Consider the following 12,605-nt stretch of genomic DNA (forward strand, 5'->3'; position numbering starts at 1 on the left):
CACAACAGCAATGGGGCCTATACACCAGTTTCTCTATGTTTGGTTAGCACTAAAAGGTCTAATAACACGTTTGCAGCTAAATTTAACGTTACTGCACCACATTATCCACATTCACGGGTATCTGCATCACCCAATATATAAGCAAAGATATAAGGTAAAAAATTATTAGCTAGTATTGTTTTGGTTACTACCAAAGGAGAATAAGCCCTCAAAGCATGCTGACAGTATTCTTCTCTAGTATTTGATGGATCGATGATGCAGACTTTATCCCCACCTAGGGGCCCAGCATGCTTATATGAGTGTTTGTAGTCGAATTTGTGTTCTTGTCTGGACGAAGATATTTTGTACAACAAATTTTGTGTGGACAGAGATTTGATTAGTTTTTTTAATAGAGGGGTAAACAATATCAGTATATACTCTGCAGTAGTGTGGACAAGGCCTAATAAGACAAATGCATTAACTACAAACTATCATAAACATAAACTAGATACTAGAAAATGTTCATATGAGCTTGTGTGTGTGTTCACCTTGCTGCGGAGCTCATCCTCCATAGAAAAGTAAACAAAGCGGATGCAAGCAGTGACCAAGGCATCAATAAGCCGAACTGTATCGAGCCGCGCCTGGAACTGAGACGACACCATTCCCATGAAGATCTGACCGCTCAGGGCCTGAACACAGTCCTCACGCTCCACCCCCTCACCGATACCCTCTGCAGACAAGATGAGCACAGACGGAAAAAAAGAAAGAGAGAAATAATTAGAGATTTACATTATCATCTCAACCGTCCTTCCCTCTGTCACTGACTCGTACCATCCGAGCTCCAGCTGTTCCTGTAGGAGTTCTGTTTGATAGGGGTGGTGGAGGGCAGTTCCACTCCAGAGAAGAGGCAGGGACCGGGGGCCAGCTCGACACATTTCCCACTCAGTTGGCTTGACAATGACACTTGCATGGGTTTGTAGGCAAAGGCTGAGCAGTAACCTGACAAACAGGCACGTTGGTAGAAGTCCAGAACCTTCTTCCTGTAACACAAATAACACAGTTTCAAATAGGATATTAGTCATACACTCAGCTGGCAGTTAGTTGGATATAAACTAACACAATCCAACACAACAGTTCTATGATAAATCCTACCTTCAGGAAGTTTATATTCATAGTCTTTTGTTGAATCAACTTCAGAAAGGTTCTCTTTCAACTATATTGTATTGTAATTTTGGAGGATGTAGTTTGTGGTGCTATTGTGTTGTGCTGACAAGCTCTTACCACTGGAAGTCATGTTGTTCGTCTACATTTGTTGTTTTAGTTAGCAGTGTTACACAAACACGTACAAGACGTATTACCACAAAACCTGGTGGAAGGATGCAGTATCGGTCACAGAAGAACCCATTACATTTTGGTGCGGATCCAGGAGTTCTAACCTCCGAGGAGGTAGGGCTTATCACAAGACTGTTGTATTAGATAAGTGCAACTAAGCAATTGTTGACACTGGCTGTTTAACCCCGTATGAGTGATGAGAGACTGCACCTGTCTGAACCTGATAAAGGATAGATATCAGTTCCATCCCAGAAGTCAGTGCAGGCCTCCAAGATGAGGTCAGCTGAGCCATGTGACAGCATCTGGACATTATCTACAACAGAGACCTCAACAACATTAGCATAAGGCATCAAGATAAAAAGAAATACACAGTAAGAAAAAATTGTTATCCATTTTCCCAAAAAATCGGAGCAGTAGAATAACACGGGCAGACAGAAGTGTGTATGGACTCACGGGAGGAGGAGTCTCGTACGAACAGAGAGATGAGGTGCGACATGGGAGGCTGGCGTTTGGTGAAGTAATGAAGGTGGCGGGAGGTAAACTCTTTGGTTTTCTCTCCAGTTGGCAGCTGGTACAGAGCCAAGTGGTTCTCCTGTTTAAACAGCTCCCTCGCACCAGGAGTGAAGCCTGACACACAAACACATAACGCAAAAAGACAAGGGTAATGAGTTACTGTACAACAGACTTTAAGATACTGATGATCTTTCACATCAGTCCAGAGTCTTTAAGTGGAACTGAAATCACAATTAGTCATTTATTTTCACATTCAAAAATACTGCCAAGGTTTTTTTTTTAGATTATATCAAAACATAAATAATTTAAAAGCTTCTATTTCAGAAAAGGTCCTTTACACTTGCCATTTTCTAAACCTACATGTCAGTGTCAGTGGAGCATTTTCAGGTCGTGTCTCAAAATAGTGTGCATAGTGTGCCCACAGGGAAACACCTGAACACCGGGGAATGGCTAAAACACCACACCTCAAGGGCCGTAATCTGCTCAAGAGATTTACTCTCAACTGCTTAAAACTCTTTTATTTGCCCTCTCTAATGCTCATAGTTTGGAAAGCTCCCCCCAGAACTAATATATTACAGTATCCTGAAGAAAATGCATGTGACTGCTGTGGCTGCTGCTCACAGTCACTACTGATGGGAAATTAAATGAGCTGAACAAATCTAGCTATAAATATTTAGTAGAAGAAAGGTGAGGACATTGTACTGAAATTAGAGCGTTATAATTCACCATTCGTTGGTGATATTGAGAACACATTTCAGTTTCGTTAAGCACTTCCTTGTGGAGCACCTGTAAAGCAGGTTTTCTCTCTTTTGGTTGTCTAGTGCTTGAGGTATGGATGATTTTTATACACTCTTCCATAGGTCCACATCTCTTCATCTGAAAAGTTTCAGTTGGAATTGTCCTGTCTGACTAGTGAAGAAATGTTCAGCTTCCATGTGACCTTTTCAAATTCTGGTTCTCTTGCAGTAAATATTTTTTTTTCGAAACAATAGTAGATTCTTTCACCGACCATCAACAGTGATCTGTGTGATCACTGGGTTTTCATATGACCTAACAACAATCAGTACTACAGGGCAACCCAGGTCATGGTATGAAAAGGTTTCTCTAAACCAACTAGATGTAAAATGAACAGACACCATCACCATCTCACCTATGAGCCGGGAGAGTTCACAGAGCCCCCAGGGTACGTAGACTGGCAGCACGGTGCCGTGGCTCTCCTGCAGAGCCAGGTTGGACAGGTGGTCAGAGAAGCGGCAGAGCTGCTGGGTGACGCTGACGTTGCAGAGGTTCAGCATAATGTTGAGGCCCAGCGGCTTGAGGGAGGGGAGGTGGCACTGCCAGGAGAGGTCATCGAACTGGATGCTGGCTGGGTTCTGCTGGTCCTGCGATAGGCTCAGCATCTCCAGGTGGTAGTCGCACACAAAGTCGTCTGCCTCTGTCTCCGGGCAGCCCATTGCGAAGTCCTGGAGAAAAAAAGGAATCGAAATGAGAAGACAAACATGTTCACAATACAGAGAATTTACTGATTTGTACAAAATCATGTCGTTCATTCATTTTTTTTTACCAGAGCCTGGTCGTCCTCGCCTCCCTCAGTGTCATGGCTGAAGCTAACGTTGGATCCAGAGTGGTGTTTGGTTCGGCTGTGTGCGGGCTGGCAGGAACGCCGAAGCCGGAGAGTTTCAGATGAGCAAATATTGTCATGTGAGGTCTCGATCAGCTCGAGCCCCTCCCCAAGCTGAGTGGAGGACTCTGCAGGAAGACAGAGCAGGGCCTGCACCTCCCCAACCTGCACATCAATGACAACAAGTCAGGGGTAGATACAAAACCGTACATTATGATGCAATTAATTCAAATCTTTTGCTTTGCATTTCTCACATTTTTAGTAACAATCTCTAGAGTTGGGTTGCTGGTGACGTTGAAAACACAAACAGACACACACTCACCTCATCCCTGTCATCCTCCGTCTCCCCTCGGCAGTAGGAGTTGACAGACAGGTCGTCTCTGAGATCGTCCTGGCTGTTGTGAGGCGGTTCAACGCGTCCACTGAAGAACAGCACAGTCTCCGGACTGGGATTAGGCCATGACAGGATACCCTGTTTGTCCACACAACACAGCACCTACACATACACACAAACCATTTACAACTTAAACACATACTGAACACTCACCAACAAGTCTTCAATTCGGTTTCTGAGTACATGGGTATAATGAGGGTCATTTATTATGTAAATGAGGCCTTAGGCTTCACCAAACATTGGAGAGACTCAACAGAAGGAAACCCAAATGAAAACAAAGAAACACGCAAGATCATGTAAAAGATTAATAACTGCGTTGAAGTGTAAACTGTTTTTAAATTGCTAACAGCAGTTCATGTTTGCAATGTAACCATAACTGTACAGATACAGATTATTGGATTACTGTAGATGCTGACTTTTTAAATTGTTTTAAAGATGTATGTTCACAACAGACATTAGAGACAATGATGTCATCAGGAACTGAAAATAACTGAATCATAAAATATGTGTAATTATGTTTAGCTTTAAGGATCATGTTTTTGTCTGAAAGGCCCGGTCCAGATGTGGTATTAAGATTGGTCTCAGGTGATCTGATCACATGTCAACAGCTCTAAGTACAGGGGTGAACACACCCAAGACACATTGAGGATGCATTTAAAGGTCCAATCACGAGATGCATGAGGCCACATTCATTTATCAGTGTGAACATGACTGTGTCCCGGCCTCAGTGAAGGACCACCCACTCATCTGACGTCCTCTGACCTGCCACAGTGTCATAATGAACCAAAAGGACTTTCACACTGCCAGTGCTTCACATACAATGATTTAGTATTAACATTGTCCACTTGTGTTAAGATCACCTGTCAACGTATGTTCACCAAGTGTGAACAAATTTTGAAACAAATATCCCTGCAGTACAGAGTATTGGTAAATGATTCTATGTCACATTGTAGCTCCTAATAGCTGTTTCTACCGTTTCCCACCACAAGGCTGCAGTGCACTTCAACTGTGTTACACAAACGTTTTTAACATGCTTTGATGCTCAGCATTTTTATGAAGCACTCAGTGCTTTTGTTGTAAATCATTTCAGCTGCATTTCCTGTATGGAAGGTTCTATACATATAAGTATAATGTAATGTAATGTAATACATATTTCAATTTTATTCTCTGAACATCAAAAACAGAATAGCAAGTTAAATGTTGTGTTGTGTTTTTTTTTATTCTTCCTTTTGAGGAGACGCCTTCACTTCTAAATCTTAAGTCTTTTTGAAAGGTTATTTATTAACCAAATTATATTGTTTGCAAAAGGTTCTGTTGACATTGTTTCCATTTTCAAATATCCCAGGATACTGCACTAACTTATTAACACTCAATCCTATCTCCCTGTAATGTCAACCCCATTAGAATTTGGTTCAATAAGGACATTTACTGGATAAAATGTTGCTGCTGAATCTATTTTACATGTAATGTTATAGCACTGCAAGTCCTACAACTTTGTACCTATTGTAAGGAAAGGAGACAGAAACATCTGAACATCCCTTACCTAGACTATCTGGCTTGTAAAAAAACACTAATGGCAGCTCTAGCAACTCAAGTAGAGTGATGTCTATTTACAAGCTGTATCATCATTTTACATTGTCAGACTTACTATAACTTGCCAGCAGGTGCAAATAACCATAAAGGGCAATTATGTGGCTGTCATTAATATGCATCATGGCACTTCTGAATGTTAGGATGATATAATATTTACCCTGTGTTTATTTTAGAACTTTTTACTTTACACTTGACTTAGAAAGCTGTCTCTCCTGAATAACTAGTTTGAAAACAAACAGTCAGGATCTTATTAACAAAGAATTCCATCATTTTATTGGATTTCTCTGAGCAGACTGAACAAGCTTATTTTGACTGATAAACTATCAATAGATCAACAATAGATTTTTAATTTTAATATTGGTCAGCTCAGATGTATATGCTCCAGTTCAACCCTGTAATACTCACAGTGACCGATCCCAGAGTGTGTAAGAGGCTGGAAGTGAAGCACAGTGTCTGAGACTCTCCCTTTAGGACGCCGACCAGGTGTCTCCACACACAACGCAGCATCTCCTACACACACACACACACACACACACACACACACACACACACACACACACACACACACACACACACACACACACACACACACACACACACACACACAAAGTTAGAGGACAGATTTCCACCACACAATAAAAACAGAATGTATATTAGTCGATAAATAAATATATAGAAATCACAACGCTATCAGCACTAAAACAGATAGATAACTTGATCAGCTTTGTGATTGGACAACATCCTAACGAAAGAAAAGGTACAGAGCTACAGTGCTAGTGGCACAAGGTGAGACATGAAGCCTACAACAAGTGGCAGCATTTTTGTGAGTGATCCAAATCATCCATGCAGATTTTGATTCTTTTTGGATGAAATCCATGATGAGTTTTCAGCAGGGAAACAAACAATCACAACTTGCATAGGGAAACACTCTTTAACACAAACTCCCTTCCTTGCCCTCTCTCTTCAGGTACTATCCACAATTGACTTCATTGACTTGTTGCTGCCAAGGTCAAAACCAGTTATTAAGTTTTAGGGGCAATTACTTTTCTCACATGTGTTACAAAAAACGATTGAGTATACAATGGTTCTTGTTCAGGAAAGTGAAATTATCTAATTTATCCAACACAAACTTCAACAGGCCCAGGAAACAGCAGAGAGAATTCAAACCTCCTGTCTACGAGCCAAATATCTCTGATCTTTCATCCGCTGAAATAAGATTTCCAGCTGAGCAGGCCTGATTCCAGACTGTTGTTCCTCAACGACTGCTGCATCTTAGAGAGCCTCATATTGTTGGGAAGCACCAAAGCCCTTTTGGATCCAACTCAAAAAGGGACCAGCTCCAAGCATCTCCACTAAGAAGGCGGAACTTGACTTTTGCAGTTTATGAGAAAAGTCACAAATGCACAGTAGCAACCATGCACATATATTGGAAATAATCCAATTTGAATGTTGTCTGCAAGGGTATTGTGCATTTTAATTGGTGACAGGGTTGACATACTGCTCTGTCTGCAAGGGTAATGTTTATGTTGTTTTCCCTGTTGTTTACATTTTTTATTAAGTTCATGCAAGTTCCTGTACCCATCCTGAAACATACTGACTGATGTGATTGGCTAACAGACAGATCGGCCTGCAGCGTTGATATTTTTATAGTTACAGACAAAAGAAATCTGTACAAATCCAAAGCACCCAAAATACTTGCCTCTCAGCCAGTAGCCTATATATCAAGGAAAGAACACAAAGACAGAATTCCAAGCACAGGCCCATATTGGGGCTCATTTTCAGTCATGCAGTGTAGGCAGACAGGCAGAGGTGAAAGCTCATGGACAAATTCATGAGAAAGTATCTCAGCATAATCTCTCCTCTTTATTTGACAATGGCTATGAGTTCATTTGGAGCAATGCCAAAGCCAGACAAAAAACACTGATGGTTTCAGATCGGTGGTAATCTAATGAGGACTGTTGATTCATTTTGTGTTTCTTTGAGACCGACAGCCCAGCAACCAGGGAAGGCAATGGCAGGATTTTGAAATAAACTGTGAGAGGTGGAGGAGAAAGATTCTGTATCCATGAGATGTGAAAATGATCATAAAAAGGCAGGGTTGATTGTCAAAAAAAAAAGAGCAGAGGAGATAACATGTTGCACACAAAAAGCAAAGTTAAGTGCTCATACTGAAGTTAAAGAGCTAGTGAAGACATGGAAAATCATAGAGGTGGCCTGAATCAGAAGATGTTCATGAAGAAATGGCGAAGAAATTGAGGATGTGATTGAAGATTCAGGTTGAGGAGGGTGGAAGTGGGAGGGTAATGACTGTTGTGTACTGGTTTACATAAACTGCTTTCAGACATGCACTGAAGGCCGGACATTTTCCGGAGGGGCTGCATGTAAGAACGCAAATGTCCAAGTCAATCGCTCTGTTCATTTTCCGAAGGTTTTCCGGCCAGCCATATGGTAAAATGTCCAGGTGAGGCCATGTGAGAATACAGCAGGAAAACGTCTGAAAAATTCCCAGCGAGCCAGTGAGCGATTTGAACATGTTTCTAACACGTGACAGGCGCAACAATTTAAGAATACAAATATCTGCCGTTCAGGTAGAAGGCCTCAAGATTCAAGACCTTTTGGCAATTAAGGCTAACAATGGCATCAATGTGCTGTAAAACACTGAGCCCTCCACAGTGAAATTTAGACATCATGTCCTGTCTCCTGCGTAATCTACCCAGGCACCATCCCTCACCCGAATATCCGGAACATTTTTCCTGCTGTCTCTTCTGACCCAGAAATCTCCTGCTGCGTTCTACATGTGTGAAACTGTCCGGACCCCATTTTCCACAGTTCATGTCTGAAAACAGCTTTAGAGGGAGTTGCAAAGGGCGAGGACATCGAGCGATTCGAAGACAGGTGGGATCGAGTGGAGTTGGGAGCCAAGCAAGTGGAGGAGGGTAGGGAAGGAGTGAGATAGTGAGAGGTTATACCTGGGAGGAAACCACTTCGGTGTAGCTGCTTAGAGTGTCCTCAGAGAACTTAGCAAGCTGGGGCGAGAGAAGAGTCTAGTTAAAACACAGAGGGAGACCCTCGCTGTGTCTCCTCTGTGTGTGTGTCTCCTCTCTCTGTGTGTGTGTGTGTGTGTGTGTGTGTGTGTGTGTGTGTGTGTGTGTGTGTGAGACTGATTCGATTTTTTTGTATATAAGTAATCAGACAATAACAAAATTGGCATTTGGCTCTGTATTCATGAAGGCTGTCAATAGCTGTGTTTCCAGGAACTAGAAAACTAGAGCCTTGTCTTCACATCTGCAGATGTATTTTTGAATCGATAATTTCCCCTCCGTTTTTAAATTGAAATCTCTGTCCACACGACCCTCATTTTACAAAATATCTCTGTCCAGACGAGAACACAAAAACAACCACAAATGGGAAGCGATAAAGACGAACTCTAACGATCTGTAAAATACCAGAGAAGAACACTGTGGTCTAAGTAATATTCGGCAGACGCCCATGAATACCAGTAATGGGACAACAGTGAGCATGTGACGTCATCGTTTTATATTCATATTTTGTATTTGGATAAACATAATCCAGTTTTTGAAAATCTTCACTTTGGAATGCGCTTGTATAAATCTCAGCTTTACTTGCCGTAACTGACAGGCCTTTCATAGGTCAGGCTAATTTGTCTAATCGCCTTGGTCTTTAGACTGCGGTGGAAATGCAGGTGGAACACAGTCTGCAGGAACCTTTTATATCCTTGGAAAAGGAACTTTAGTCCAAAAAACGCAACTAGTAAAGGCAGATTTGTAAAAAAAGCTGATAGCTGGACACAGATGCTCAACAATGTCCAATGATGTGTCCGTGGTGTCTTGGTGTGTCAGCTCTAACAGGGCGAGGGTGCACATATGGAAGTAAATCAGTCTCATCAGACTTTGAAATTTTAAAGCCTTTGAATTTCTAGCACTGGAATTTTTTATGTTGAAATTATGCATATGTATTTTGCCACTGAATTTCAGTATTCAAATTTTCAAAGTATAATATTCAACTGCAAAAATTCTGTTGTAAAATTCAGATGCAAAAATTCAGATGCAAAAATTCAGTTGCAAAAATTCTGATTAAACATCCGGGATACCAGGAAAAGCAATCGATAGTCTCACATCGAACCAAACCTCCGACCAATCAGGTCATGTGTCAGTGGTCAGGTGATGCATGCGACAACGAGAAGCGCCATACTGTCAGCTATGCTACTAGGCCGGCCATGGCATCAAACCAGCACAGGGTTTGGTTCGATGTGAGACTATCGATTGCTTTTCCTGGTATCCCGGATGTTTAATCCGAATTTTTGCAACTGAATTTTAGCAGTTGAATATTATACTTATGCATAGCACAATTTTTCTTATGGCCCGATTCCTGCGTGGTCTTTATATAAAAGTAATCAATAAATAATTATATTATATATTTTATTATTGTTCAGCATATCACAGGTAGGGCTACTGACTGTTGGTATGGACCTTGTCATTGGGATTTAAACCAAGGTATCATTCTAACCCTACAGCGTGTGTGAGTGTGTGTGCATGCGAGTGTGTCTGTGTGTGAGTGTGAGTGTGTCTGTGTCTGTGTGTGTGTGTGTGTGTGTGTAGATATTGGCTCATACTCACAAACACAAAACCCTATATTAGCACCTGAAGCTGTCTCTACTGCCAGTGCACATCACAATATGAGAACTTTGTGCATTTATGCGTTTATCACTCACCAGACCAGCTGGTGACAACCGGTTGAACTCTGCGAGGACCCTGGCCTCTCCGAAGGCGTTGACCAGCACCCACATGACAGGGAAGAGCAGCGGCAAGATGGGCAGAACACCCATCAACTGCAAATACAATGTCACACAATTAACACATCATTTCATCTGTTTTTAGTTAGGACCTCTTTACACTAAATTGTTTATAAATGTCTAATTCACTTATTTGTATATGGTGTATTACAATATTATGAACAGTATATATTTCCATAATTGACACAAGCTTTTTATGTGATTCTGATTCAGGCAAGTTGACATGTTTGCACAATCTGCTTATGTACAGCAAGAAAATTACTGTCAAAATTCTGCACACACTCAAGTCTCTGTTAAGTGTGAGTCTGTGGTTTTTAATGATTGTACCTGAAGTTGAAAGAAATTGTAGCAGCCCGGGGTGAGGCTGGGTGTGTCACAAAAATAGCGGACAGTGTTCACTAGCAGGAACGCCACCTGAAGGCACAGATCGTAAAAATACCAGTGAGGGTAAGGTGGCACAAATTGCATCCGTGTTGTTTTCGGTAGAGAGCAAGTGATTACAAATACACTTTCACAAACTGATAATTGTGTTAAATGCTCACCAGCACCACAGGAGAGACTATCTTGGTGATGACCGACTGCACTGTAAACCTCTCATTATCCAGAACCGTGATCGGCCGAGACAGCGCCAACTCCAAACTGTTCCTGTTGAAAACATAAAAAGATAAAAAGACTAAAATATCAAAAAACAAACAAATTCTCTTTCTCCATCACAGAGAACTCAGAAAAGTATTTTTTTTATTAGACTGTCAAAAGTACAACGGAGGATTAGAGCCACTGAAAGGGAAAAGAAAATCTGACATTTCAAAAAATAGTCTTAATATTACGAGAAAAAAAGTCAGTTGTATGAGAGAATAAAGCAATGATTTTAGACTAAGTGCTATATTCGAGGAGGAATATCAGAAAATCAGCTTGTCACCTCCATTAAAATGACTAACGTAGAGCACTTTGTTAAATTATAATTGAGTATAAGTTTCAAAAATAACAATATGCTCAATCTTTTGGCTCGTCAGAACCACATTACTATAAGTGGGACTTTGAAAAGATTGGGCAAAAAAAATATCTATTCTGAAGAAAGAACCACACAGACTTAGTGGAAATGTTTGGTAGTGGTCGACTGCAAAGCTATCGTTGGTTACATCTGTGTGATATTCAAAGGTGTTTCATAGTTTCTCAAGAAATGATTGGTTTAAGATTTGGGATCTAGAAGGAGTGGAACTCCAGGGAGCATAAGTTCTCCTTGATGCTCTTTTCCTAAAAAACAATTCTCTCTTTCTCGTAATATTGCTACTTTTTTCTCATTAAATTATGAATATATTCTTGCAACTTATCACTTGTCATATTACAAAATTATTCTGTAAAACAAACAAGCTCTCAAGACCCGGACCCGACAGGACCTAGTTCCCTACCTGACTGTGTCCAGCACAGGAGTCCGGACCACTCTGAAGTGGCGGTGTTGCTGGGGGTTCTGGGGTCCTCTCTTCTCATTGGCCCGCGGGGAAGGAGGAGGGGAGAATGGGGGAAATAAATCTCCTGGCTCCAACACAATGTGCTCATCATCCTGAGGAGGGAAAAGATCTAGCTTAGTTTTAAAGGAACAGTTTGACCCTTTTGTATACTGTATAATCAAAGAAAACAAGAGTGTGCATATAGGTCCTATGTGTGTATCTACTCACCTTAATGCCTCTGAGTGATACAAATGCTTCTTGACCAGGTCTCAGAGCGATGATGTCTCCTTCCACCAGCAGACTCACAGGCAGATTGACCAGCTGGGAGTCACGGTAGGTCCAGTGAAGGGACCACGAAGGAGATGAAGGTGTGTAGAGGTCAGGGTACAGTGACAGAGACCAGCGCACATCCCCCTCACACCCTGACAGGTAGTCTGGAATACAGGGAAAGACAGTGAGGATGTCGTCAGAGGGAGGGGATGGGCAAGGAAAACCTGCAGGAATACAGCTAACATGTCATGAGGTATCCAGAGCTATGTTAGCCATCATTAGTAAAGTCAACATGTCATTGATTCCAATCGATAACATCACTTGATCCAACCATGACCTGATGCAAATTCTATTATTAACTGATATTGATTATTTCAAATAGGCAATTACTTGTAGTGTAGGGATGCCCCTTTAAGTCTGGTCCTTAATAGTGATGGATTAAAAAACTGTTTAATAAATGAGCGAGTAGACTAAGGAATGAGAACAGCAGAGAACTTTGAAACTCAAATCAAAATGTGGTTAACATTGTACTCGGAACAGTGACAATGATGCCTATTTCCTTAAGAGCAACAACATTTACCAGTGATGAAGACACAACAAGTAATCAAAAGACAGTAAGTCAATTTATATACCAGTTTGATA

At 41.3% G+C, this 12,605-nt stretch overlaps 1 protein-coding gene across 1 annotated transcript in view; it reads right to left on the bottom strand.

The window, feature by feature from the left end:
• The window catches only part of tmem94 (transmembrane protein 94), a 34,219-nt gene that overhangs the window by 11,317 nt on the left and 10,297 nt on the right, over window positions 1-12,605 (bottom strand). Inside the window, exons 6-19 of the mRNA XM_034569657.1 lie at window positions 11,922-12,127; window positions 11,655-11,806; window positions 10,788-10,890; window positions 10,573-10,659; window positions 10,165-10,281; window positions 8,402-8,458; window positions 5,838-5,942; window positions 3,768-3,941; window positions 3,389-3,610; window positions 2,975-3,287; window positions 1,765-1,938; window positions 1,522-1,624; window positions 811-1,019; window positions 528-709 (exon numbers count right to left, since the gene is read on the bottom strand). Coding sequence (XP_034425548.1) covers window positions 528-709; window positions 811-1,019; window positions 1,522-1,624; window positions 1,765-1,938; window positions 2,975-3,287; window positions 3,389-3,610; window positions 3,768-3,941; window positions 5,838-5,942; window positions 8,402-8,458; window positions 10,165-10,281; window positions 10,573-10,659; window positions 10,788-10,890; window positions 11,655-11,806; window positions 11,922-12,127 — 2,204 coding nt within the window. The remainder of the gene's footprint in view (window positions 1-527; window positions 710-810; window positions 1,020-1,521; window positions 1,625-1,764; window positions 1,939-2,974; window positions 3,288-3,388; window positions 3,611-3,767; window positions 3,942-5,837; window positions 5,943-8,401; window positions 8,459-10,164; window positions 10,282-10,572; window positions 10,660-10,787; window positions 10,891-11,654; window positions 11,807-11,921; window positions 12,128-12,605) is intronic.

This window comes from Hippoglossus hippoglossus, chromosome 19, assembly GCF_009819705.1.
Source record: "Hippoglossus hippoglossus isolate fHipHip1 chromosome 19, fHipHip1.pri, whole genome shotgun sequence".
NCBI classification, from domain to species: domain Eukaryota; kingdom Metazoa; phylum Chordata; class Actinopteri; order Pleuronectiformes; family Pleuronectidae; genus Hippoglossus; species Hippoglossus hippoglossus.